General features: G+C 48.2%; 1 protein-coding gene across 2 annotated transcripts; it reads right to left on the bottom strand.

Moving 5' to 3' along the window:
- Positions 1-1,426: 1,426 nt before the first annotated feature.
- LOC136475841 (uncharacterized) lies at positions 1,427-8,008 on the bottom strand. 2 transcript variants are annotated; one of them, XM_066473483.1, is made up of 2 exons: positions 7,503-8,008; positions 1,427-1,531 (listed from the first exon to the last, which is right to left on the bottom strand). In XM_066473483.1, exons 1-2 carry the CDS (start codon positions 7,851-7,853, stop codon positions 1,442-1,444), a joined length of 441 nt encoding a protein of 146 aa, XP_066329580.1. In that variant the 5' UTR covers positions 7,854-8,008; the 3' UTR covers positions 1,427-1,441. The 2 variants fall into 2 exon arrangements, with proteins under 2 accessions (XP_066329580.1, XP_066329579.1); XM_066473482.1 differs by lacking the exon at positions 1,427-1,531 and adding an exon at positions 1,827-6,009.
- Between the last annotated feature and the right edge of the window lie 19,187 nt (positions 8,009-27,195).

The raw sequence follows: 27,195 nt of genomic DNA, 5'->3' as shown, positions 1-27,195 counted from the left end.
CTTCTGCACACGTACTACACAAATCTCAGTGTTTGTTGCACTAGTTAATCAGCATGTGGGCACATGTCCTGCTGTAGTATGTATGTAGTATATGTAGGGAGTACGCAGGTATTTATACTGCTCCTGCCACTCATCATGTGAACGCCACACAAGTCAAAAGCCGCTCGGTGTACAGCGCTGCAGCTGCTCATCCTTTCGGTAGAATTATTGTACTGCTAGTTACACCACCGTTTGGCTTATCAGCCATATTTTTTCAGCGAAAAAATAATATCTTTTTCTCACAATAAATCTACAAACAATACTTTTAGCCTGTCTTTTCAGCCAAGCGAACACACTTACAAGCTTGAACGCACAAGCTCAGAAAACCTAAGGGGGTGTTTGGTTTCTCCTCCTAAACTGTAGTCGTTGTCCCATAAGATGTTTGGACACATACATAGAGTATTAAATATAGACTAATTACGAACCTAATTGCATAGCTTACGAATAATTTGCAAGACGAATATTTTAAGTCTAATTAGTCCATGATTTGATAATAGTGTTACAGTAAACATGTGCTAATGATGAATTAATTAGGCTTAACAAATTCATCTCGTGGAGTACCGACGAATTCTATAATTTGTTTTTTTAGTATCCAAACACTCATACGGCACCCTCACGTGACACGTCTAAATTTTAGTCACCGCATCCCAAACACCCTCGAAGGCCCCGTTCGCTGGTCTGAAACTTGACTGAAACTGACTAAAAACACTGTTCCCGCTAAATAAAAGTCGAACAAGATAAATACAGACTAAGCCGAACAGGGCCTAAATATCATTCGTCGGTACAGTACAAGTTTACAAATGTGAGTAGGGAAAGGCGTTGAAGCACTGTACTCAGGCCTGGTCTGGTTGTCAAAATTTTTGGCGAAATGATACTGTAGCATTTTCGTTGTTATTTGACAATTAGTGTCTAATCATAGTCTAATTAGGCTTAAAAGATTCGTCTCGTGGATTTCGTCTAAACTGTATAATTAGTTTTATTTTTTATTTATATTTAATGCTTCATGCATACGTCCAAAGATTTGATGTGACGGGAAATCTTGAAAATTTTTGCAAAGTGAAGTGCAACTAAACGGTACCTCAGAAGCTACGGACACATGGGGCCCAGGCGTCAGGCGAACACCGAACACCGGACCGTCCCGTCTGTCAGCACATGCCGTCTGCAGTCAGTGCGCGCAGCACGCAGCAGTGGTTCTTTCGTACGTTTCGTTGCTGCGTTCTGTAGCCTGTGCTACTCTGTACCCGAAGCAGTAGCAATGAAATAGCAGTACGTACTCCGTATATACCATACTTACTGTATATGTTAGTCCCCGAAAGGAAACGATTCCTCGCAGTAAAAGCCAAAAAAAAAAACTATACTAGAACGGAGTACTCTGTACAGTCTACTTTAACTCCTCTACACTCTACAGTGCATTTGTTGAGCTCTGAGCCTCTGACGACCTTCGCGCTGATCCTGGCAATCTCTTTTCAGAGCTCCTTCTATCTTCTGAAAGCTGCAGAGCCAATTGTGACATTGGCCTTGGCCTTGTTTAGACGAGTGTTAAGACGAGGGTTAGGAATCAGTATTCGATACTATAGCACTTTCATTTGTATTTAACAATTATTGTTCAATCATGGTCTAACTAGGCTCAAAAGATTCGTCTCGTAATTTACAATCAAACTATGTAATTAGTTATTTTTTATCTACATTTAATACTCTATGCATGTGTCCAAAGATTTAATGTGATTGAGAGAGAGTGAAAAAACTTACAATCTAAACAAGTAAGTTTTTTCACTCTCTCTCCATCACATCAAATCTTTGGACACATGCATGGAGTATTAAATATAGATAAAAAAATAACTAATTACACAGTTTGATTGTAAATTACGAGACGAATCTTTTGAGCCTAGTTAGGCCATGATTGGACAATAATTGTCAAATACAAACGAAAGTGCTACAGTGCCAAATGCTGATTCGTAACCCCAATCTAAATAAGGCCATTGTGGCCGGGTTTGTTTGGGGTTACGTATAGGTGTCATATAGGGTATTTGGATACCAATAAAAAAATAAATTATAGAACTCTTTAGTAAAACGCAAGACGAATTTATCAAACCTAATTAATCTATTATTAGCACATGTGTTACTGTAGCATCACATTGCTAAATCATAGACTGATTAGACTTAAAAGATTCGTCTCGCAAAGTAATCACAATCTATACAAATAGTTATTTTTTAGTCTATTTTTAATATTCTATACATGTATCAAACATTCGATGCGATAGTATATAAACTTTTGGGGAGGCCTGTGTCAAACAAGATACGCAAGGATGCGACGTATACTAGTGTGGTATGTATGTACGGTACGAGTAAAAGGGGCGCGCACTGTGCAGGCAAAGCACAGGACAGGAGTAGCCGAGTAGGCCACACCATGAAGCGAGGGGATGACCGCCTGACCGGTGACCGGTGAATTGAAGCCGGTGGGTGGCGCTCACAACGACGCGTGGGGTCACTCAATGCGCCCGTTGTGCTAGTACTTCTACGTACAATGGAAGCTCCAGCTCCAGCTCCCGGGCGTACGCCGTGCGGTCGTGGTGCACGACGCCGGCATCTGCCGGCCCGGCGGCAGGGCGCGCGAGTCCCTCTCCCTCCCGGTCCCGCGAGGCCGCCCGCCGTGGGGCTCAGTCTGGGCTGCCCTGCACTTGGAACAGTGGAGTCCAATGGTTACGAGGAGGAGCGAGGGACTGGAAAGGGAGAGTGGTGGTTTGCCTTCATGGGCTACCGCGTCGTGCATGCGAACAGCTCGTGTGGGCAAGTGGCGCAATCGGCGTGCTTGCTATGGATGGATGGCCGGATGGGCCTGGCCGTTCGGAAACTCCAGCATTTGCGCTGGGAATCCACCCAAACAACCCAACTTTGCACCAGCACACTCGGCCCAGGTACAAACAGTAGATTGTGGGCTAATGGGCCTTGTGGAACTACTGCCTACTATGCCTACATGCTGCGGCTTGCTGCATCATCAACGGGCCTGCTGCTTACACGCGACTGGTGAGCCCACGTAGAACGCTGTGGTTCTGCTAAAAAAAACGTAGAACGCTGTGGTTTTGTGAGTAGTTTTCCATGAAGGTGATAGCCAGACATAAATAATTGGAGTTTTATGCAATTCACTCTGAAGCACAGCTCTATTTTGCAATAAAAAAAATTCCCATCGAACGCCCGGCGTGGCGACGTGTTACGTGACGTGGCACGCAAACGGTCCGCGATGCGTGGACGCTGAGGATGGCGATCGAGCGCGCGAGAGCGGAGCTGCTGGAGGTCTGGAGGGAGCGCGGGACGCCCGGCCGCGCGCGTTCGGCGACGTGACGTTTCTGCGGTGGCACGCCCGGGCGCACGGCGTGTACGGGCCGCGCGCAGCGCAGCAGGAGGTGGTGTTCGTGCACGCCACCGGATGCCGTGCACGGCTGGCTAGTTTGGGTCCGGCCGGGCGTTTGGGAGGGGTGCCCGACCAACAAAACCACCAGCAGCATCTGAAATTCTAGATTAAGTATGGCAACGGGGATGTACCCGTTGGGTATCGTCGGAACGTTCTCTTCATCGCTACTGAGAATTTATCTCGTCCCCATTCTCGTTAACTGTCTCGGGTATAAATTCTTGCACATCCCCGTACCCGTCGGGCATCGGTTGCATACCCGATAAATAAGGACACTTGGGGTCGCAGCTTTGCAATTGGAGACGTTTCTTCTTCACCCGGGTATAAGTGTCGGAGTCTCGGAGATGCCGAGAAGAAGGAGCGAGGTTGCGAGGAGGACGAGCAAAGATGACAGAGAGACCGAACTGTGGAGGTGAGGGGCACGAGCGCTCGTGAGGCAGGCGTGCTTGTGCTGCTGACGGAGATGGTGAGAAAAAATTAAAGTAGGGTTTCTAGAACACACAAACTATATATATATATATATATATATATGATTGTTCAGATTTTGGCCAAAATACTTATTTGAGCTTCTTTAGGCCTAATACTCGCATGACAGCTCAAATAGTCGGGTTCTCCAATGGGTAACGGAGACAGGTAAACAGAGAACGTTCTCGTACCCGCTATACCCGTCGGGATGAATTCTTGTCCATTTAGATGCCCGCAAATAAAGATACAGTCTTATCTCCATCTCCTAATGAATTAAATACCCGTGGGGTATCAGATATCGAGGTCCATTGCCATCTTTATTATGGATCCAGGCTGCTTCCAATCTGGCAGGACAGGATATACGAGTACTGGATACATACGCTCTCAGCTATGGCCCCTCTCGCTGTCGATCACCATCTGTGCCGGTGCGCCAGGACCAGCTCGCCGATCGTGTGCCAACTCAGTAGCCAATTGTTGAACATTGTTTAGCTATACTATAGCTATATCTCTAAGATATCTCTACATCTTGAATGGGATACCATGAGGGCTCATGGCTTTGCCCCCTTTTATCTTTTTCAATGCTTCTCTCACCCCGATTCTTGAATCCTCCGCACAAAGCGCCTGTTAGTGTCATCAAACGAGTCGTCCAGCTGAACGGTGGTGTTCTCATTCTCACAATTTATCAAAATACTTTTGTCATCTATGTCTGATCTCATTCATTTTTTTAGTATATATTTACTCAAAGTTGTTTCTCGAAAAAACGAAAACGATAAATATTTAGGGACAGATGTGTATAATGCATCTACATGCAGGGCTCTGGAATACATCACTGTATGCTACTGGAAAACAGATTGGAAACCAACGGGCTGAACGGCTGCTTAAATTGGGACACTGTTGTGTTGGATTGCCGGCAGGCATTGCAGTGGGGATTGATGAAACATAGCTTTCGGCGAATAGCAACAGGGCCGTTCAGTAGTATAGTACGTACTGGCTATATATATTTATTTATCATCATCATCCATCGGTTAAGTTAACCACTCACTACTCCGATTAATAATCACGACTGCCATTTACTTCTTCACACTGCCTCCGTTTCTATATACTCTAACTCTCTATCCGTTGCAAAAAAAAAAATAAAAAAAATATAGGTCTAGTCAAAGTCAAAGTACCGTAAATTTGACTATATTTATAAAGAAAAACATCAATATTTATGACACCCAATCAATATACTATGAAACTATACTGCATGATAAATTCAGTGGTACTAATCTGGTACGTTTGTCTCCAAACTCGAGTAGCGTTTATAGTTGGGCACTAGTTGAATATTTTAAAATAAGCTACGAGCTAAACTATAAGTTGCGCCTTTTGAACCAGTTATTCAGATAGAGTTTTTTTAGTAGCTAGCAACTTATTTTATAGTCAATGTAAACAGCCTTTTTCGGATTAGTTTAGCACTGTAGCCGTCTCTGCCCATAGTTTAGACTTAACAGTACTCCTAGTCTCTTGGCTCCGTTCGCTTCGTAAAAAAAACAAGCCAAAATACTATTCCCGCTGATTTGTTGTGAGAGAAAAATACTGTTCCGTATTAGATATGTATGTGCTGTGTGCGTGTGTATGGGCCTCCTATGGCTGTGCGCTAGGCTCAGGCCGGCTTCCTGCCGTGCCTAGATAGATTAGGATAAGCAGGTTATCCCTTGTTTAGTTCTGTTTCTATAAACCTCTCCTAAGGGCTGTCTATATATTTGTATACCTTGTATATCCTAATCAATCTACTATTCCTTAAAATCTCTATTGCTTTCATGGTATGACGAGTCCAGGTTACTCCTGATTCATTTTCTTCCACATCTTAGCGCGCCGCCGGCGCTGCTCCAGCGCACCTAGCGCGCCCCTGCCCGGCGCCGCTTCCAGCGCGCCTCTGCGCAGCGCTGCTCTCGCACGCGTCTCCCACGTTGCGACCCATGAGTCCGAGACCAATCAATGAAGCACACAACAAATCCAACGAAAGACACACACACACACTGGAATACTCGATGCTGGCATGAACAAGGCAGGCCACAGGGGAGTGGGAGCCCACCACCTCCTCCCTCCTCCCGCAACAGCTGTCCAACGAGATCACGGATTCAGAATCACGCATCAGCAGCTATCGCAGAAAACAACAGAGAACACAGGTGCAAGCACAGAGCAGCGACACTGATGATACCAGAAAAGAAAACGAGACACGACATCGGCCTGCTTAGGGAATGGCTCCCGATCCTCCGGCGGCCCCCTTCCCTCCCCTCCTAACCCCCAGCTAGAATGAATATCCCCATCCACCCACCAATTGGGGGAACCACATGATGAGACACGCACGACAGACCCGTCCATTATTGTACTTCTTCCTCAATCCTCCATCCAGCGAGGGAAAACCCAAACGATTTCATCCATGAATGACCCATTTTTAGTTAGGCAAAGAAACACATCCGCCGCAGCTGAACCCCCGCCAAGTCCAGCGCGGTCCAGTCCTGCCCAATCCAGGGGCCCTTCGTTCAAAGGAGAAGGGGCCCACTCTCCAGCCAACAGGACCATTCGACAGGTGGGACCAGGTGTCCACGGCTCCACGCCACGCAGAAGAAGCCGACTCCGCTGCCGCGCCGTACGCCCGCGCCTCGCCGCGGCCATAGCCACCGACGCCGACACACACGGCGGCGCCGGGCAGCTCCGGCTCGTCGCGCTCGCGGCCGGTGGGCGGCGCCCCACGTCACGTGTCGCGCGCGCCGTCTCCACCCACCCCGTCGCGCCGCGTTTTAACTCCCGCATTTGACTCCGTCTCCACTCTCCTCCGCCCGAGTAGGGAGGGGGTCCCACAGGCTCCACGCTCCCACCATACGAGCAATTGCGCCGGGGGACAAAAGGACGAACGGCTGAAAATGACCGAACTGCCCCCGGGAAAACAAGCGCTCCGTGGGGGGCCTCTTCTGCCAAGGCCAGGGGCATCTCTGGCAACCTGGCGGCACGGAAGCCATGGAAGGCCCAGCTCCGGCCGCACCCACCGGCTTCCACGACTTGCCCTAATTACCCCTCATCCGAGTAAGAGTCAACCACCAGCGCATAATAATGAATTAAAGAAAACACACGCACAGCCACCATGAAAAAAACGGAAAAACTCTTTTTTTCTTTGTAAGTATCGAATATCCAACGCAGAATTTGGAAATTTCAAAGGTAAACAGAGGCAGGAATGAGAATGCGAATCTGTGAAGCGAAACGTGAGCCGGAACTTGACGTCCGAATCAAGCAAACGAAAAATTCAAACAAATCGAGAGACGAGGTGAGCGTTTGTGGTCGTTAGGAAGTGTGGATTCGAGGTGGTGTTGGAGTGACGAAGGGAAAGGATTTTTGCTGACCACTACGGGCAATTTCGTCACGCTAACCAAAAAAGGGAAAAGGGCAAAAGAAAACTCGGAAAGACAACAGGTGACAGGAGAGAGAGAGGAGGGTACCGGTGGTGGCCTGGTGGGGGAGGGAGAAGAACCCAAAGCAGCACGGCGGCGGCGACAGTTCAGAGAAGAGGAACAGAGAGAGAGAGAGGTGAGCGTCAGCGTGTGGAACCACGAACCTTGGTCGCCGGTACGGGTCGGTGGGCCAGGGAGCAGAAGCCGCCACCGCCGTCCTCGCAGCCGCTGGTGGACGCGGCGGAGCCGGAGCCAGAGCCGCCGCTGTAGTCGAGCGGCGACGCCGGGCTGGCCCTGCCCCACCTGGCCTTGCCCCCCGAGGAGCCCGCGGACGGCGAGCGGCGGCGCGAGCGCTTCCCCCGCGCCACCGCCGGCCAGATCAGCTCCCCCTCCCGCGCCGCCGGCTCCGGCTTGCGCAACGGCGGCGTCCACCCGGCGAGGTCGGCCCCGCGCATCGAGCAGATGATGCCGGCCGCTGCGGCCACGAGCTCGTCCGCTTCCGCGTCGGCTGCCATGGTGGCTGGCTTCCCCCCCAGCTCAGCTCAGCTCGCGGACCGAAGAAACCTGGACGTCGGCTGGCAAGGTGCCAAGGTGTGAGAGGCGGAAGTGGAGATGTGTGGGTGGGGGAGGAGGGAGGGAGAGGAGAAGGGAAGGAGGGGAGGGGAGGGGAAGGAACGGGATGTGGGGGGCGTGGAGGTGGGAGGCGAACCAAAGCCGCGGCGGCGTGGCCGGGGAGGGCCTTTTAAATGGCGGAGTAAAACCGCGGATTAAAAAAAACCTGACCCACACCCACACGACACTCACACACCCCTCTCCCCCTCCACCTACGAGAGCTACGGCTCGCTCTCCCCTGCATGGGCCCGTGGATTAAACCCACATGCTCTCTGGCGAGAGGGACCCATCCGTCCATGGCCCGCAGGTCATAGGGAGCGCGGCTGTCCGCGAGTGGCCCCGCGTCCCCCGCTGGCCTGCCGCGATCCGACCAGCGGAGCCTTTCCGCGTCGTCCCGCAGCGTGGCCGCGCGGAAATGACCCTGCCGCCCCCTTGGCGGGGCCCGGGCGTCAGTGGGCGGAGCGCCGGGGCGGCTCGAGGCTTGGAGTAGTATGACCGCGGGCGGGACGGAATTGGAGGGACAGCGTGGCAGTGGCGGTCAGCGGCCTCGGGTCCCGTGTGGAAGAGGAGGGAGGAGGACGCCGGACGCGCCTGCTCTGCGCGGCGGGGCCCTCCCCGCGCTGGTGGTGGCGGTGGCAGTGGCACCGGAACGAAAAGGATGGATGGGGCCTGCGGGGCGACACGCGGAGTCGCTCGCCCTTGACTCTTGTGCTCTTGCTCACTGTGCGGCAGCTGCACTGCTGCGGGGGTGTTCGGCTGGTATAGTCTGCTTTCAGTTTGTCTCAGCTTATTATCTCGTAGAACCCTGCTTAATAAAAAAAACAACCGAAATCCACATCGCACCTGCCGAACTACGGCCCTCAGCGAGCGACTGTAGCTGCGCCTCGGCCCTCGGACCACGGCGGAGGTGGGAGGAGGTGCATGTGCCGGTGGACTCGTGGTTGCTACAGCGTGCTGCGTGCGTGCGTTCCGAGGCGCGCACGCAACGCAGACGCCCGCGAGGCCGCTGGCCGCACCCGCATCATCCGCAGCAACGCCCCCGCAGGTTGGCAGCTTCGGCGCCTCGAACTCCAGACCCGGCCGGATCCATGAAAGTTCCTGTTCGTGTCAGAGGTATTCAGAGTCTTCACCAATTACCGCGGTTCATTCATGTCGTGTTATAGCACGTGTTATAGCAGTGCTGTAGCACTTTTTGAAAAGTTTTTTTTTGAACTAAACATGGGCTTAATACTATTCTGACATGGTAGCTACGTTTTTGGACTTTTCAGTGACAAAATGTGATTCCATGATCATGTACTTATGCTCCTATACAGTACGAGTACATGCTAACCGTTCGTGTGTGGTACTCCACCAAATGAACGAGGAAGCCGTCAGCATCTGCGTGTTGTAGCTGACAGGGGCGGATCGTCCGAGATGGACTCGCGACCTTTCCAATTGGGAGTCCGGCTGGTGACACTGTTTTTTACTCCTCGACGGCAATCTAACTGCGTCAGAAGCTAAGACGCTAGACGAGCTCTTCCTGACCGTTGGAAAGGCACCGTCCAGACAACCGCGAAGACGCAAGGCCACCTAGACCACGAAGTGTGTCGATATTGGTCGCTTCCTTTTATGTAATATCTGAAACATGAGCTCCTTTATTAGGATGGTCCAGCTTCGGCTGTATTAGATTCACCTCCTTTGACGCTCGATAGAAGCGCGTTGTATGTTTCTTTAAACTCTTCTCCTTAATACAATGATACGTAAATCTTTTACGTATTCGAGAAAAAAAAAAGGCAGCATCCATCTCCCGTCAAGCAAAATTTAGCAGATTCCGTCCATTCTCGACAAGGGAGGAAACGTTACAGTCGACGGATGCCCCAGCTAGTACTTGTACTACAAACGAAGCAACTTATTTGTTGCAAGGTAGGAGTACAATAGGCATAATACTACTCCTAGTATATGAGATGGGGCCTGTAGATCCTGGTCTGACCGCGACCGACGAAAACGGGCAAGCAGGCCGTCCATTCTGAGCTTATTCCGACCACGTCGATCCAGCGAGGAATGGGGAAATGGGATAATCATTTTCTTCAAAAAACAACAAAATGGGAGAGTAGCCCCCCCGTACGTCTGGGGTTCAGTCCAGAGAGATTTTCCAAGCACTGGACACTGTTCTCTTTGGTTGTTTCGCGTGTGCGGTAATTACCCCCCCCCCCCCCAACTGCTGGAGGCATGGCCGTATGGGCGCGGACGTACGGACCCGGAAATTTCGTCGAGCAGAGCCGCAGCCTGCTGCAGGGGGAGGCGTACGCGACCGGTGAAAAGACGGCAGTCGTCCTGCGAGCCGTCAGACGGCCGGCTGAAAACGAGTGGCCGCCCCCGCCCGGCTCACATGCCTCCGCCAGGCGCCAGTCGTTCCCGTGGCTCCATGATGTGCTGACTGCTGACTGCGCTGCTGAGCCTGAGCGAATAGCGATCGACGACGATGAGCGTGGGGCGTGGCGGAGCGAGGGGACAGTACCGAGCGTACCATGGCTTAGTAGGCGCGAAGGCACCAATCATGTTCCATGGCGATGGCGTGGCCATGGCTCCAACCTCTTCTCTTCTTGCTTCCCCAGCTCCAGAGTCCAGGGAAATTACCACCGGGCCAAGGCCGACCGATGCAAATGCACGCGACTACACTACGCGTGAGACCGTTAACCTGCGATCGTGAGTGACATGCCAAAAGCTCAAAGCCAGCCCGGGTCTTCCGGTGGTTGCGTTGAAATCTGGCTATTAGCTTTGTCATCTGAATGAATTCAATTCATACGTTCTCGGCGGGGTAAAGGTGAGCGGCATCCACCCACGGATGCCTTTGCTTGCCTTTGTGCGCCGCCGCAGAAGCGCGCGCGCGCATATCCCCCGCTTTCCCTTTCCGGCGATGGACGGCGACATCGACCGGACGCTGCTTTTGACGATCCCGCGCACCAACGACGGGTCGGCGGCAAGGCCAACTCCGTCCGTGGGCGATTCCATTCTCCAGCTAACGAAGGCGCCGAGGCCATAAAATGGAGGATCCTGTAATTGACTGTCGCACGTACCGGCAAGGACAGTCAACAGTACATCCATTCTCAGAGTACTGCTGCAGTTAAATTACACAGTTATTATTGGAGAGCAAATGAAATGTGTTGGTCCTTCCTTAACTACGGTGCCATAAATTTCGGTACATGCATGCACGAACCGAGCACGTACGTACTGATGGTGCGTCGGTCGGTCGTGCCAAGGTTCGTCGCGTTTCTATGAAAGGAAAAAAAAAACGAGAGGCGAAGGTATTTCTCTCTGTCTCTCCTTTTTTTTTTTACTTCCCGCGCGTCTCGCGTGTGCCACGCACGTGCATCGGGGACGCCACTTAGCACTCCACTTCTGCACACGTACTACACAAATCTCAGTGTTTGTTGCACTAGTTAATCAGCATGTGGGCACATGTCCTGCTGTAGTATGTATGTAGTATATGTAGGGAGTACGCAGGTATTTATACTGCTCCTGCCACTCATCATGTGAACGCCACACAAGTCAAAAGCCGCTCGGTGTACAGCGCTGCAGTTACTCATCCTTTCGTTAGAATTATTGTACTGCTAGTTACACCACCGTTTGACTTATCAGTCATACTTTTTCAGCAAAAAAATAATATTTTTCTCTCACAATAAATCTGCAAATAATACTTTTAGCCTGCCTTTTCAGCGAAGCGAACACGCTTACAAGCTTGAACGCACAAGCTCAGAAAACCTAAGGGGGTGTTTAGTTTCTCCTCCTAAACTTTAGGCGTTTGTCCCATTGGATATTTGAACACGTGCATAGAGTATTAAATATAGACTAATTACGAACATGATTGCATAGCTTACGAATAATTTGCCAGACGAATTTTTTAAGTCTAATTAGTCCATGATTTGATAATATAGTGTTAAAGTAAACATGTGCTAATGATGAATTAATTAGGCTTAACAAATTCGTCTCGTGGAGTACCGACGAATTCTATAATTTGTTTTTTTAGTATCCAAACACTCATACGACACCCTCACATGACACGTCTAAATTTTAGTCACCGCATCCCAAACACCCTCTAAGGCCCCGTTCGCTGGTCTGAAACTTGGCTGAAACTGGCTGAAAACATGGTTTCGACTAAATTGTTATGAGAGAAAAACATTATTCCAGCTAAAAAAAAGCCGGCCCGCATATCATTCGTCGGTACAGTACAAGTTTACAAATGTGAGTAGGGAAAGGCGTTGAAGCACTGTACTCAGAAGCTACGGACACATGGGGCCCAAGCGTCAGGCGAACACCGAGCACCGGACCGTCCCGTCTGTCAGCGCATGCCGTCTGCAGTCAGTGCGCGCAGCACGCAGAGTGGTTCTTTCGTACGTTTCGTTGCTGCGTTCTGTAGCCTGTGCTACTCTGTACCCGAAGCAGTAGCAATGAAATAGCAGTACGTACTCCGTATATACCATACTTACTGTATATGTTAGTCCCCGAAAGGAAACGATTCCTCGCAGTAAAAGGAAAAAAAACTATACTAGTACGGAGTACTCTGTACAGTCTACTTTAAGTCCTCTACACTCTACAGTGCGCATTTGTTGATCTCTGAGCCTCTGACGACCTTCGGGGTGATCCTGGCAATCTCTTTTCACCTCTGAAAGCTGCAGAGCCAATTGTGACATTGTGGCCGGGTTTGTTTGGGGTTACGTATAGGTGTCATATGGGTATTTGAATACTAATAAAAAAACAAATTATAAAACCCTTTAGTAAAACACGAGACGAATTTATCAAGCCTAATTAATCTATCATTAGCACATGTGTTACTGTAGCATCACATTGCCAAATCATAGACTGATTAGGCTTAAAAGATTCGTCTCGCAAAATAATCACAATCTATACAAATAGTTATTTTTTAGTCTATTTTTAATATTCTATACATGTATCAAACATTCGATGCGATAGTATATAAACTTTTGGGGAGGCCTGTGTCAAACAAGATACGCAAGGATGCGACGTATACTAGTGTGGTATGTATGTACGGTACGAGTAAAAGGGGCGCGCACTGTGCAGGCAAAGCACATGACAGGAGTAGCCGAGTAGGCCACACCATGAAGCGAGGGGATGACCGCCTGACCGGTGACCGGTGAATTGAAGCCGGTGGGTGGCGCTCACAACGACGCGTGGGGTCACTCAATGCGCCCGTTGTGCTAGTACTTCTACGTACAATGGAAGCTCCAGCTCCAGCTCCCGGGCGTACGCCGTGCGGTCGTGGTGCACGACGCCGGCATCTGCCGGCCCGGCGGCAGGGCGCGCGAGTCCCTCTCCCTCCCGCGGTCCCGCGAGGCCGCCCGCCGGGGGGCTCAGTCTGGGCTGCCCTGCACTTGGAACAGTGGAGTCCAATGGTTACGAGGAGGAGCGAGGGACTGGAAAGGGACAGTGGTGGTTTGCCTTCATGGGCTACCGCATCGTGCATGCGAAGTTGCGAACAGCTCGTGTGGGCGAGTGGCGCAATCGGCGTGCTTGCTATGGATGGATGGCCGGATGGGCCTGGCCGTTCGGAAACTCCAGCATTTGCGCTGGGAATCCACATCCACCCAAACAACCCAACTTTGCACCAGCACACTCGGCCCAGGTACAAACAGTAGATTGTGGGCTAATGGGCCTTGGAACTACTGCCTACTATGCCTACATGCTGCGGCTTGCTGCATCATCAACGGGCCTGCTGCTTACACGCGACTGGTGAGCCCACGTAGAACGCTGTGGTTCTGCTAAAAAAAACGTAGAACGCTGTGGTTCTGCTAAAAAAAAACGTAGAACGCTGTGGTTTTGTGAGTAGTTTTCCGTGAAGGTGATGTAGAGGTGATAGCCAGACATAAATAATTGGAGTTTTATGCAATTCACTCTGAAGCACAGCTCTATTTTGCAATAAAAAAAATTCCCATCGAACGCCCGGCGTGGCGACGTGTTACGTGACGTGGCACGCAAACGGTCCGCGATGCGTGGACGCTGAGGATGGCGATCGAGCGCGCGAGAGCGGAGCTGCTGGAGGTCTGGAGGGAGCGCGGGACGCCCGGCCGCGCGCGTTCGGCGACGTGACGTTTCTGCGGTGGCACGCCGGGCGCACGGCGTGTACGGGCCGCGCGCAGCGCAGCAGGAGGTGGTGTTCGTGCACGCCACCGGATGCCGTGCACGGCTGGCTAGTTTGGGTCCGGCCGGGCGTTTGGGAGGGGTGCCCGACCAACAAAACCACCAGCAGCATCTGAAATTCTGGATTAAGGATGGCAATGGGAACGTTCTCTTCATCGCTACTGAGAATTCATCCCGTCCCCATCCCCGTTAACTGTCTCGGGTATAGATTCTTGCACATCCTCGTACCCGTCGGGCATCAGTTGCATATCCGATAAACAAGGACACTTGGGGTCGCAGCTTTGCAATCGGAGACGTTTCTTCTTCACCCGGGTATAAGTGTCGGAGTCTCGGATATGCCGAGGAGAAGGAGCGAGGTTGCGAGGAGGACGAGCAAAGGTGACAGAGAGACCGAACTGAGGAAGCGAGGGGCACGAGCGCTCGTGAGGCAGACGTGCTTATGCTGCTGACGGAGATGGTGAGAAAAAATTAAACTAGGGTTCCTAGAACACACAAACTATATATATATATATATATATATATATATATATATATATATATATATATATATATATATATGATTGTTCAGATTTTGGCCAAAATACCTATGTTGAGTTTCTTTGGGCCTAATACTCACATGACAGTTCAAATAGTCGGGTTTCCCAACGGGTAACGGGGACGGGTAAACAGGGAACGTTCTCGTACCCGCTATACCCGTCAGGATGGATTCTTGCTCATTTAGATGCCCATAGGTAAAATACAATCTTATCCTCATCTCCTAATGAATTAAATACCCGTCAGGTATCGGGTATCGAGGCCTATTGCCATCTTTATTATGGATCCAGGCTGCTTCCAATCTGGCAGGACAGGATCTACGAGTACTGGATACATACGCTCTCAGCTATGGCCCCTCTCGCTGTCGATCGCCATCTGTGCCGGTGCGCCAGGACCAGCTCGCCGATCGTGTGCCAACTCAGTAGCCAATTGTTGAACATTGTTTAGCTATACTATAGCTATATCTCTGAGATATGTCTACATCTTGAATGGGGATACCATGAGGGCTCATCGCTTTGCCCCTTTTTATCTTTTTCAATGCTTCTCTCATCCCGATTCTTGAATCCTCCGCATAAAGCGTCTGTTAGTGTCATCAAACGAGTCGTCCAGCTGAACGGTGGTGTTCTCATTCTCACCATTGAACAATTTATCAAAATACTTTTATCATCTAGGTCTGATCTCATCCTATTTTTTTTAGTATATATTTACTCAAAGTTGTTTCTCGGAAAAGTGAAAACGATAAATATTTAGGGATAGGTGTGTATAATGCATCTACATGCAGGGCTCTGGAATACATCACTGTATGCTACTGGAAAACAGATTGGAAACCAACAGGCTGAACGGTTGCTTAAATTGGGACACTGTTGTGTTGGATTGCCGGCAGGCATTGCAGTGGGGATTGATGAAACATTGCTTTCGGCGAATAGCAACAGGGCCGTTCAGTAGTATAGTACGTACTGGCTATATATATTTATTTATCATCATCATCCATCGGTTAAGTTAACCACTCACTACTCCGATTAATAATCACGACTGCCATTTACTTCTTCACACTGCCTCCGTTTCTATATACTCTAACTCTCTATCCGTTGAAAAAAAAAACTTTATAGGTCTAGTCAAAGTCAAAGTACCGTAAATTTGACTATATTTATAAAGAAAAACATCAATATTTATGACACCCAATCAATATACTATGAAACTATACTGCATGATAAATTCAGTGGTACTAATCTGGTACGTTTGTCTCCAAACTCGAGTAGCGTTTTATAGTTGGGCACTAGTTGAATATTTTAAAATAAGCTACGAGCTAAACTATAAGTTGCGCCTTTTGAATCAGTTATTCAGATAGAGTTTTTTAAGTAGCTAGCAACTTATTTTATAGTCAATGTAAACAGCCTTTTTCGAATTAGTTTAGCACTGTAGCCATCTCTGCCCATAGTTTAGACTTAACAGTACTCCTAGTCTCTTGGCTCCGTTCGCTTCGCTAAAAAAACAAGCCAAAACACTATTCCCGCTGATTTGTTGCAAGAGAAAAACACTGTTCCGTATTAGATATGTATGTGCTGTGTGCGTGTGTATGGGCCTCCTGTGGCTGTGCGCCAGGCCCAGGCCGGCTTTGTGCCATGCCTAGATAGATTAGGATAGACAGGTTATCCCTTGTTTGGTTCCGTTTCTATAAACCTCTCCCAAGGGCTGCCTATATATTTGTATACCTTGTATATCCTAATCAATCTACTATTCCACAAAATCTCTATTGCTTTCATGGTATCACGAGTCCAGATTACTCCTGATTCATTTTCTTCCGCATCTTAGCGCGCCGCCGGCGCTGCTCCAGCGCACCTAGCGCGCCCCTGCCCGGCGCCGCTTCCAGCGCGCCTCTGCCCAGCGCTGCTCTCGCACGCGTCTCCCGCGTTGCGACCCATGGCCGGCTCCCTGCCGCCCACCGAATCCGCGCGCGATGCCGCGGCGGCCGAGGCCGCCAAGCGCGTGGCGGACGCTAGTGCCGCCAAGCGCGTGGCGGACGCTAGTGCCGCCGACGCTACTCAGCAACGCGCCTCTCGCCAGGCGGCCTACGCAGCCGCCCTCGCCCGCGCCGTCACGGCCGAGGCCGAGGCCACCGCCGCTGCGCAGGAACGCGACGCCGCCGACGCTCGCATTCGCGAGGCCCTGGAGCGCGCCGCACAAGAGCGCAAGGACGCCCCGCCCGACTCCAACGAGGAGGACGCCCGTGACGACCTCTATGCTGTCTCCGATCAGACACCTAACACTAATCAGGCCATGCTGCTCCACGAGGCCGCTGTCATCCTCAACTTGCACACCCAAGTCGTCGCCATGCAGAACATCCGACACCTCATCCCTACCGTCCTCGACGTCGTTGTCGGCAACTACACACGATGCGTGAGCAATTTCTCCTCACGGTTGGCAAGTATGCGCTACAGGATCACGTTCTTCGTGACGTTCCCGCTGTGGCCTCTCCTGATTGGGGGCGCCTGAACTACGTCGTCCGGTCTTGGCTCTACAGCACCATTACCAACGACCTCGTCGACGTCGTCATGGAGCGTGGTGCCACCGCCCGCGCCACTTGGTTCGCCATTGAGACGCAGCTTCTCGGCAACCAGGAGACGCGGGCCCTCTACCTCGATGCCCTATTCTAGAACTTTGTCCAGGGCGACTTGTCCATCACAGACTAATGCCGGCATTTCAAGAGTATGGCGGACGTTCTCGATGATCTTGGCGAGACGGTCTCCGATCGCACCCACATCCTCAACATCATCCACGGGCTCAACGAGAAGTTTGCCGCCGTCGACCACGACATCCGGCGCTCCTATCCTCTTCCCTCTTTCATGGAGGCTTGCGACTATCTGCTCCTTGAGGAGCTCACGATGGTGTCCCCTGCTTCGACTCTGCCCATGGCACTCCTCACTGGCGTCAACACTGGATCCTCCTCCTCTCGCCCCTCTGCATCTCCCGACCAGTCTACTGGCCGTTCTAGCTTCGGGGCGGCAAAGGGGGTGACAAGGGGTGTCCTCCGGTGGCAACCCCTCCAAGAAAAAGCGGGACAGGGGCCGGCGTGGCGGCCAGTCATGTTAGGGCGACAGTAGCAGCAGCAAGGCCTCTGGCGCCCAGGCTCCTGCCCCCGACGCTGCCCAGGAGAGGTGTCCCTTGGCCCACCTTCTAGAACTCGTGGACTGGTACCATTCAGATGTACCTAGGCCCATGGTAGTAGGCCACCGCTCCTCTCTGTCTAGCCGTGACACCTACACCGCCGGTCCAGCAGGCGCAACAGGCTCTCCTCACCCAGTAGCAGGCATTGTACGCTCCGTAGCAGCAGCAGGCGTAGCTGCAGAGCCTCCAAGCACCCTTTCTAGGGCAGCAGGCACCCTACCTAGGGCAGCAGGCGCCATAGGTACCCTCGGGTTTCTACAACCCCATGATGGGTCTCCCTTCCTCCTAGGATCAGCAGTCCCTCGCCTCGACATTCAGCACCATGACCCTCAACCAGCCGCAGGTGAACAACTGGTATCTTGATTCAGGTGCCACCTCCCACATGACTTCCGACGTTGGTACCCTTTCACATTTTGCTCACCCGTCGTATCCTTTTCCCTCCTCTATTGTTATTAGTGATGGCGCCTTACTTCCTATCATGGCTACTAGCGCAGCTCATTTTCTGGGTTCCTTGTCTCTTAATAATGTTTTAGTTTCGCCTAAACTTATTAAGAACCTCATTTATGTTCGCCAGTTTACTTTCGATAACAATTGTTCCATTGAATTTGATCCCGCTGGCTGTTCTGTGAAGGATCTGGCGTCTCGAAGACTGATCATCAGGTGCAATAGCTTCGGTCCACTCTACCCCCTACGGTTTCCTGATGCCCATGCCCTTGCTGCCGTCTCCACTTCATTCATGTGGCATCGCCGTCTCGGTCATCTCGGTCATGAAGTTTTGTCCAAAGTCGCTTTGGCTATTCCTTTTTGTAATAAAGACATTAGTCCCATTTGTCATGTGTGTCAGTTAGGGTATCATACTCGCCTTCCTTCAGTCATCCATTTCTCGAGCATCTAGCAATTTTGATCTCATTCACTATGATTTGTGGACATCTCCTATTCCCAGTGTTCCTGGATACAAATATTACTTGCTCATTCTTGATGACTGCTCTCACTATTTGTGGATGTATCCTCTACATCTCAAATCTGACACATTTGCGACTTTGGCTAACTTTTTCTCCTTTGTGCGTACTCAGTTTGGCGCCACTGTGAAGGCTGTTCAGTGTGACAATGGCCACGAGTTTGACAACTCCAGCTCACGCACATTCTTTCTTACACATGGGGTCCACCTACGCATGTCCTGCCCCTACACCTCGCCTTAGAACGGTCGGGCCGAGCGCATGATTTAGAGTGTCAACAATGTCGTTCGCTCCCTTCTTTTTTAGGCCAGTATGTCACCTTCTTACTGGGTTGAGTCTTTGCACACTGCCACCCATCTGCTCAACATCTTGCCCACAAAATTGCTTAGCTCCTCCACACCGCACATGGCTCTATTGGGCGCCCCACCTACCTATGATCATTTACGAGTCTTCGGCTGCACTTGCTATCCGAATCTTTTCGCTATTACGCCACACAAACTTGCTCCTCGCTCCACCCTGTGCGTCTTTCTTGGCTATTCTGCTCATCATAAGGGATACCACTATCTTGATCTCTTGTCCAACCGAGTCATCGTCTCTCGACATGTGGTGTTTGATGAGACTTCCTTCCCCTTCTCTCAGCAACAATCGCCTCTAGCTAATGCGGATTTTGGTTTTTTGTTGGAGCCTCTTGATGTGGTGCCAGTGCCTATTGGCTCGGTACCTCCTCTATTGCCTACAGGTTCCTCACCTCCAGCGCCCCCGGCGCCTTCTGGTGGCATCTCTGCTGCACTCGTCGCCTCTACACAGCCATGTGTAGCTGTGTCCCCCGGCGTTCCTGCATTGCCACATGCGGTTGTGCCATCTCTCAGCGCACCCGGTGATCCTGCACAGCCACGTGTGGCTGCTGCGGCCTTCCCTTCGGGGGCGGCTGAAAGCTCTAGTTTGGTTTTGGTTAATTGATGAAACCCTAAGTGCTAACCTAGTTTATCAAGTGATTATGAGATAGGTAGCACTACTCCAAGTGATGAAGCAATGGCAAAGATCATGACAATGGTGATGGCATGGTGATGATCAAATGCTTAAACTTGGAAAAGAAGAAAGAGAAAAACAAAAGGCTCAAGGCAAAGGTATAAAATGTAGGAGCCATTTTATTTTGGTGATCAAGACACTTAACGAGTGTGATCACATTTAGGATTGATAGCCGTACTATTAAGAGGGGTGAAACTCGTATCGGAATGCGGTTATCAAAGTGCCACTAGATGCTCTAACTCATTGCATATGCATTTAGGATCTAGGGGAGTGCTAACACTCTTGAAAATGTTTGTAAAAATACGCTAACACATATGCACAAGGTGATACACTTGGTGGTTGGCACATTTGATCAAGGGTGGCGAAGTTTGGGAGCAAGAGTAAGGAACTCCACCGGCGGAGTGTCCGCCCGTAGAGTGCGGACAGTCCGACGGTGCCACCGACGCCCTAGATAGAAAAATTGGAGGTCACTGTAAGTGACCGGACGCTGGCCTTGGTTGGACCGGAGCGTCCAGTCAGTGGCAGCAGAGGGCATATGTTTTGGTCCTCGACCAGACGCTGGCGCTAGAAGCGACCGGACGCTGGTAGGGTGCATCTAGTCAGTGCTGACGTATGCTGACGTAGGGCATACAGAAGAGAAGTTAAGTGACCGGACGCTTGGTGAGTCTGGTCAAGCATGACCGGACGAGTCCGATCATGAAATCTCATGTTTGGAAGCTTACTGGAAACGACCGGACGCTGAGATCCAGCGTCCGGTCACTTTGTAACTGACGTGTCCGGTCATGTCATGACCGTTGAGATTAGACGACTCCTGTTGAACGCAGGATGACACATGGCTTACATCGGTTGACCGGACGCTGGGTCTAGAGTCCGGTCAGCCCGCGTTATGCCCAGTGAAGGGGTATAACGGCTCTATTTCGTGAGGACTTCTATTTAAGCCCCATGACCGGCTCAAGCTCACTCTCTAGCACATTTTCATTGACATAGCAACCTTGTGAGCTTAGCCAAAGTCCTCCCACTCATCTCCATCATTGATTCATCATCTTTGTGAGATTGTGAGAGAATCCAAGTGCATTGCTTGAGTGATTGCATCTAGAGGCACTTGGTATTCGTGTTGCACTGCGGATTTCGCTTGTTACTCTTGGTGGTTGCTAACACCTAGACGGCTCGGTGTAGCGGTGGAGGATCGGCACGAGTTGGTGATTGTTCATGGCCGTCTCCGGTGATTGTGAGGGGAGTTGTACCTTCCCCGGTGGAGCGCCGAAAGGTAACTCTAGTAAATTGCTTATGTCATTGAGTTACCTCACTTGTGGGTCAGTTCTTGCAGTGTCCTATCATGTGGACGAGGTTTGTGAAACACCTCTTAGCTGCCGAACCACCAAGTGTTGGTCGACACAACGGGGATGTAGCGTGTTGGCAAGCACGTGAACCTCGGGAGAAAATCGATTGTCTCTTGTCTTTGGCATTCTTCTAGTGATTGGCTATATGTTCATCTTGTGATTGGTTCATCCCCTACACGTCGGTATAATCACTCTACTCACTCATTTACATTCTTGTAAACTGATTGATACAAGCTCTTTAGTGTAATTAGAATTGAGAGCTTGCTTTATTATTTACATTCATCTAGTTGAGCTCTTTAGAGTAGCAAGGTTGAGAGCTCTTAGTGAGTAATTACATAGTAAGTTTGTGTGCCTAAGTAATCATTGCAACTAGAATTGGTGGATAGGTGGCTTGCAACCCTTGTAGAGCTAGAGCAAGTTTGTATTACGCTATTTGTCATACTAATCAAATTGCTCTAGTTGATTTGTAGATTTTTAAATAGGCTATTCACCCCCCTCTAGCCATATTAGGACCTTTCAAGTGGTATCAGAGCCGTGATCACCGTTTGATTGAAGGCTTAACAACCTCGGTGTCAAATTATGGCTCAAGTTATGTTCAACCATGTGGGGGGCAAACCACCATTCTTTGATGGCACATGCTATGATTATTGAAAGAGAAAGATGAGGATGTATCTTGGTTCAATCAATGATCAAGTATGGGAAGTGACCGAGAATGACTATGCTATCATTGATCCCGATGATCCAACTAACCAAGATAAGATCAACAAGCAATGCAATACAATGGCTCTCAACACCATATACAATGCCATTGATTCCAAGGTGTTTGAGCAAATCAATGATTGTGAAAGAGCAAATGAGATGTGGAAGAGATTGGAGGAAACATATGAGGGCACACCGGCGGTGAAGAGTGCCAAGTTGTACATCCTCAAGGACAAGTTGACAAGCTTTAAGATGAAGGAAGATGAGAGCATTTCGGAGATGTTTCATCGATTGCAAGTAATTGTCAATGACTTGAAGGCTTTAGGAGAAAAGATCAAGGATGATGATGTCTCTCATTGGTTCTTAATATGCCTACCTCAAAGATTTGAGATGTTGAGATTGCTCATCATAAGAGGAGGATTGAAGGATATTACCTCCAACCAAGTACTAGGTGATGTCATGACATAAGAGACATACCGTGTGGAAAGAGAGGGGGATGACAAGGATGACAAGAAGGAAGAAGAAGACAAGAAGAAGAAAAGCATAGCATTCAAGGCTAGCTCATCATCATCAAAGAACAAGGGCAAGTCTAAGAAAGAATCAAGTGATGATGATGATCTTAGTGATATTGATGATGAAGCTATGGCTCTCTTTGTGCGCAAGATGGGAAAATTCATGAAGAAGAAGGGCTATGGTGCAAGAAAGAGAAGATATCACACCAAGAAAAAGGGTATGTGAGAAGATGCTATAATTGCAAGAGCCCCGATCATGTAGTAGCAAATTGTCCATATAATAGTGACAATGATGAGGATGAGAAGAAGAAGCACAAAAAGAATAAGAAAGAAAAGAAGGAGAAGAAAGAGAAGAAGATGACCTTCCAAAAGAAGAAGAAGGGTGGAGGCTATGTGGTCACATGGGATAGTGATGGCTCTTCGGATAGTGATAGCTCTAGTGATAATGACAAGAAATCTATCAAGAGAGCACTAGCAAGCATCGCCATCAACAACAAGCCCTCCATCTTCGACACTCCATCGACGTGCCTCATAGCAAAACCCACCAAGGTAAAATATGATGTGAGTGATGATGATGAATGTGAAAGTGATGCTTGTAGGAGTGATGATGATGATGATGAGGAGTACTCCAAGGAGGAGCTCATGGACATGTGTGAGCAAGTGCATACTTGCTTTGAGATGAAGAGAAAGGGGTGCAAGGAATTGAACAAGAAAGTCAAATTTCTTGAGCAATCCCTTGATGAGCTCAATGCAACTCATGAGAGGCTAATGGAAGCCCATGAGAAGCTTGGCAAAGCTCACTCTAAGCTTAAAAAGGCTCACTCCTCTCTCATTGAGCAAGTCAAAGTGGAGGAAGCTAAGAAGGAGCAAGTGATCATAACATGTGATGTGGGACTAACATGTGATCTTATCGATGAATTATTTCATGAACCCATTATTGTTGCTCCTACTAACATTTCTTGTAGCACAATCATTACTACTCCACCTATGAATGATACATCACTAATAGTGGAAAATGAAACCCTCAAGAAGGAGGTGAATGAGCTCACTTATGCCTTAGGCAATGCCTATGGTGGTGATGCCCGCTTGCTAAAGTGCTTGGATAACCAAAGGTTTTCTCTCAACAAAGAGGGATTAGGCTATACCCCCAAGAAGGGCAAGGCGGCTTTTGTCACTCCCAAAGCTAGCTTTGTGAAGGGCAATGGTCGGTTTTGTAATAGATGCAAGCAAGTTGGGCATATAGAGCAAAATTGCAAGACTAACAAGAACAAGCTACCTAATATATCCTTAATCAAGTTTGATTCTTGTTACATGCTTTATAAGGGTGCTAATGGTGTAAAGGCTAAGTTCATTGGTATACTGATTGTGGGCCCAAAGAAGAAGGCTATTTGGGTACCAAAGACCTTGGTGACTAACCTACAAGGACCCAAGCAAGTTTGGGTACCTAAAAAGAATTGATCTTCTTTTGTAGGTAAATTATAAAGCTGGAGGAAGGCATTGGGTGCTTGATAGTGGGTGCACACAACACATGACCGGTGATCCAAGAATGTTCAATTCAATCAATGAAAGCAAGAGCAATGGGATTGATAGTATCACATTTGGTGACAATGACAAAGGCAAGGTCAAAGGACTTGGTAAGATTACAATATCCAATGACTTGAGCATTTCTAATGTGCTACTAGTAGAGAGCTTGAACTTCAACCTATTATCGGTAGCCCAATTATGTGATCTTGGTTTCAAGTGCATATTTGGTGTGAATGATGTAGAGATCATAAGTGTAGATGGCTCTAACTTGATATTCAAAGGATTTAGATATAAGAATCTATACTTAGTTGATTTCAATTCTAGAGAAGCTCAATTGTCAACATATTTGATCACTAAGTCTAGCATGGGTTGATTATGGCATAGAAGGCTTGGTCATGTTGAAATGAAATAATTGAACAAATTGATTAAGCATGACTTAGTTAGAGGCTTGAAAGATGTCACTTTTGAGAAGAACAAACTATGTAGTGCATGTCAAGCCGGAAAGCAAGTTGGTAACACATATCCTAAGAAGAGTATGATGAGCACATCTAAGGCATTTGAGTTAATGCATATGGACTTGTTTGGACCAACCACATATACTAGTATTGGTGGAAACAAATATAGATTTGTGATTGTGGATGATTTCACTAGATACACATGGGTATTCTTTCTTGTTGACAAGAGTGATGTGTTTGCAACATTCAAATCTTTTGTCAAGGGTATTCACAATGAGTTTGAAACAACAATCAAGAAAGTTAGAAGTGATAATGGAAGTGAGTTCAAGAATACTAGAATTGATGAGTTATGTGATGAATTTGGAATTAGACATCAATTCTCGGCCAAGTACACTCCTCAATCAAATAGGCTAGTTGAAAGAAAGAATAGAACCTTGATTGATATCGCAAGATCAATGTTGAGTGAGTACAATGTGAGTCATTCATTTTGGGTCGAAGCAATCAACACGGCTTGCTATTATAGCAACCGACTCTATTGTCACCCCATGATGGAGAAGACACCCTATGAGCTTTTGAATGGAAGAAAGCCCAACATAGCATACTTTCGGGTTTTGGTTGTAAATGCTATATATTGAAGAAAGACACTAGATTGAGCAAGTTTGAAAAAAAAATGTGATGAAGATTTCTTGCTTGGTTACTCCACTACTAGCAAGGCTTAGAGAGTTTGAAATTTGGCTAGTGGTACTCTTGAGGAGGTTCATGATGTGGAATTTGATGAAACAAATGGTTCCCAAGAGGAAGATAAGAACTTAGATGATGTAAAAGGCACTCAATTGGTCAATGCAATGAAGAACATGGACATTGGTGAGTTAAGGCCTAGAGAGGTGATTGATGTTGAAGATGACAAGAATCAAGTGCTCTCTAACTCAAATATGCAATCTAGTGGTTCTCATGATCAAATCCAAGCAAGCACTAGTAATGGCAATGTGCAAGATCAACAAATGGCTAGTTCATTATCTCAACCAAGTGATCAATCTAATGCAAGCAATCAAGTGCAAGTGCTTCAACCAACTAATGTTGCAAGAGATCATCCATTAGACACTATCATTGGTGATATTTCAAGAGGTGTGCAAACAAGATCAAGATTGACTTCATTTTGTGAGCATTTCTCATTTGTGTCATCCATTGAACCTAAGAAGATAGATGAAGCTTTGAGGGATGTTGATTGGATCAATGCTATGCATGAAGAGCTAAACAACTTTACAAGAAACTAAGTATAGGATTTAGTTGAGAGGCCTAAGGATCATAATGTGGTTGGAACTAAGTGGGTCTTTCAGAACAAGTAAGATTAAGATGGGATAGTAATAAGAAACAAAGCAAGATTAGTGGCTCAAGGTTACACTCAAGTTGAAGGTCTTGACTTTGGAGAAACATATGCCCCGGTTGTAAGATTGGAAGCAATTAGGATCTTGCTAGCTTATGCCTATGCCCACAACATCAAGTTGTACCAAATGGATGTGAAAAGTGCATTTCTAAATGGGTACATCAATGAGCTTGTGTATGTTGAGCAACCTCCCGGTTTTGAAGATGAGAAGAAACCCAACCATGTCTACAAGTCGAGAAAAGCTTTGTATGGATTAAAACAAGCACCTAGAGCATGGTATGAGAGATTAAGGGATTTTCTACTCTCTAAAGAATTCAAGATGGGAAAGGTTGACACAACTCTCTTCACCAAGAAACTTGGAAATGACTTGTTTGTAATGCAAATCTATGTTGATGATATCATCTTTGGATCAACAAATCAAGAATTTTGTGAGGAGTTTGGCAAGATGATGGCAAGTGAGTTTGTGATGTCTATGATTGGTGAACTTAGTTACTTCCTTGGTCTTCAAATCAAGCAAATAAAGAATAGCACATTTGTGAGTCAAGGCAAGTATATCAAGGACATGCTCAAGAAGTTTGAAATGGATGAGAGTAAAGCTATTAGTACACCAATGGGGACTAGTGGAAGCTTAGATAGTGATGCTAGTGGCAACATGGTGGATCAAAAGATGTATCGGTCTATGATTGGAAGTCTACTCTATGTGACCACATCAAGGCTGGATATGATGTTTAGTATATGCATGTGTGCTAGATTTTAAGCCTCACCAAGAGAAAGTCATTTGAAGGCAACTAAGAGAATATTGAGGTACTTGAAGCATACACAACATGTTGGATTATGGTATCCCAAAGGAGCAAGATTTGAGTTGATTGGATATTCGGATTCTGATTATGCGGGATGCAAAGTTGAGAGAAAGAGCATATCGGGCATATGTCAACTATTGGGAAGATCACTTGTATCTTGGTCATCAAAGAAGCAAAATAATGTAGCACTTTCAACCGCCGAAGCGGAGTACATTTCGGTCGGTAGTTGTTGTGCTCAATTACTTTGGATGAAGGCTACTTTGAGTGACTTTGGAATCAAGTTCAAGCAAGTGCCATTGCTATGTGACAATGAAAGCACCATAAAGCTCACCAACAACCCGGTTCAACACTCAAGAACAAAGCATATTGATGTCCGCCATCATTTCATAAGAGATCACCAACAAAAAGGGGACATTTGCATAGAGAGTGTGGGCACCGAAGATCAACTTGTCGACATATTCACCAAGCCACTTGATGAGAAGAGGTTTTGCAAGCTAAGGAATGAATTGGACATACTTGACTTCTCCAATATGTATTAATGCACCCCCATTATTTAACATGCCTCTCCTTCGAGCAATCCAAGGTAAAAGTTGATTGGCATGGCATACATCCTTGCTAAGGACATGATTAGTGCATCTAGGCATATTTCACATTTGAATAGGCTCATTCATGAAGATTAAATGAACTTGATGCTTGTATGGTACCACTATTG

The sequence above is a fragment of the Miscanthus floridulus genome, chromosome 8, assembly GCF_019320115.1.
Source record: "Miscanthus floridulus cultivar M001 chromosome 8, ASM1932011v1, whole genome shotgun sequence".
NCBI lineage: Eukaryota > Viridiplantae > Streptophyta > Magnoliopsida > Poales > Poaceae > Miscanthus > Miscanthus floridulus.
This window is presented reverse-complemented; position numbering and strand designations above follow the sequence as displayed.

Coding starts and splice junctions, on each gene's coding strand:
- LOC136475841 (XM_066473482.1), bottom strand. CDS start 7,853: ATGGCAGCCGACGCGGAAGCGGACGAGCTCGTGGCCGCAGCGGCCGGC. Junction 6,010..7,502: donor GACCCGTACCGGCGACCAAG/GTTCGTGGTTCC, acceptor CTCGTTGGACAG/CTGTTGCGGGAGGAGGGAGG.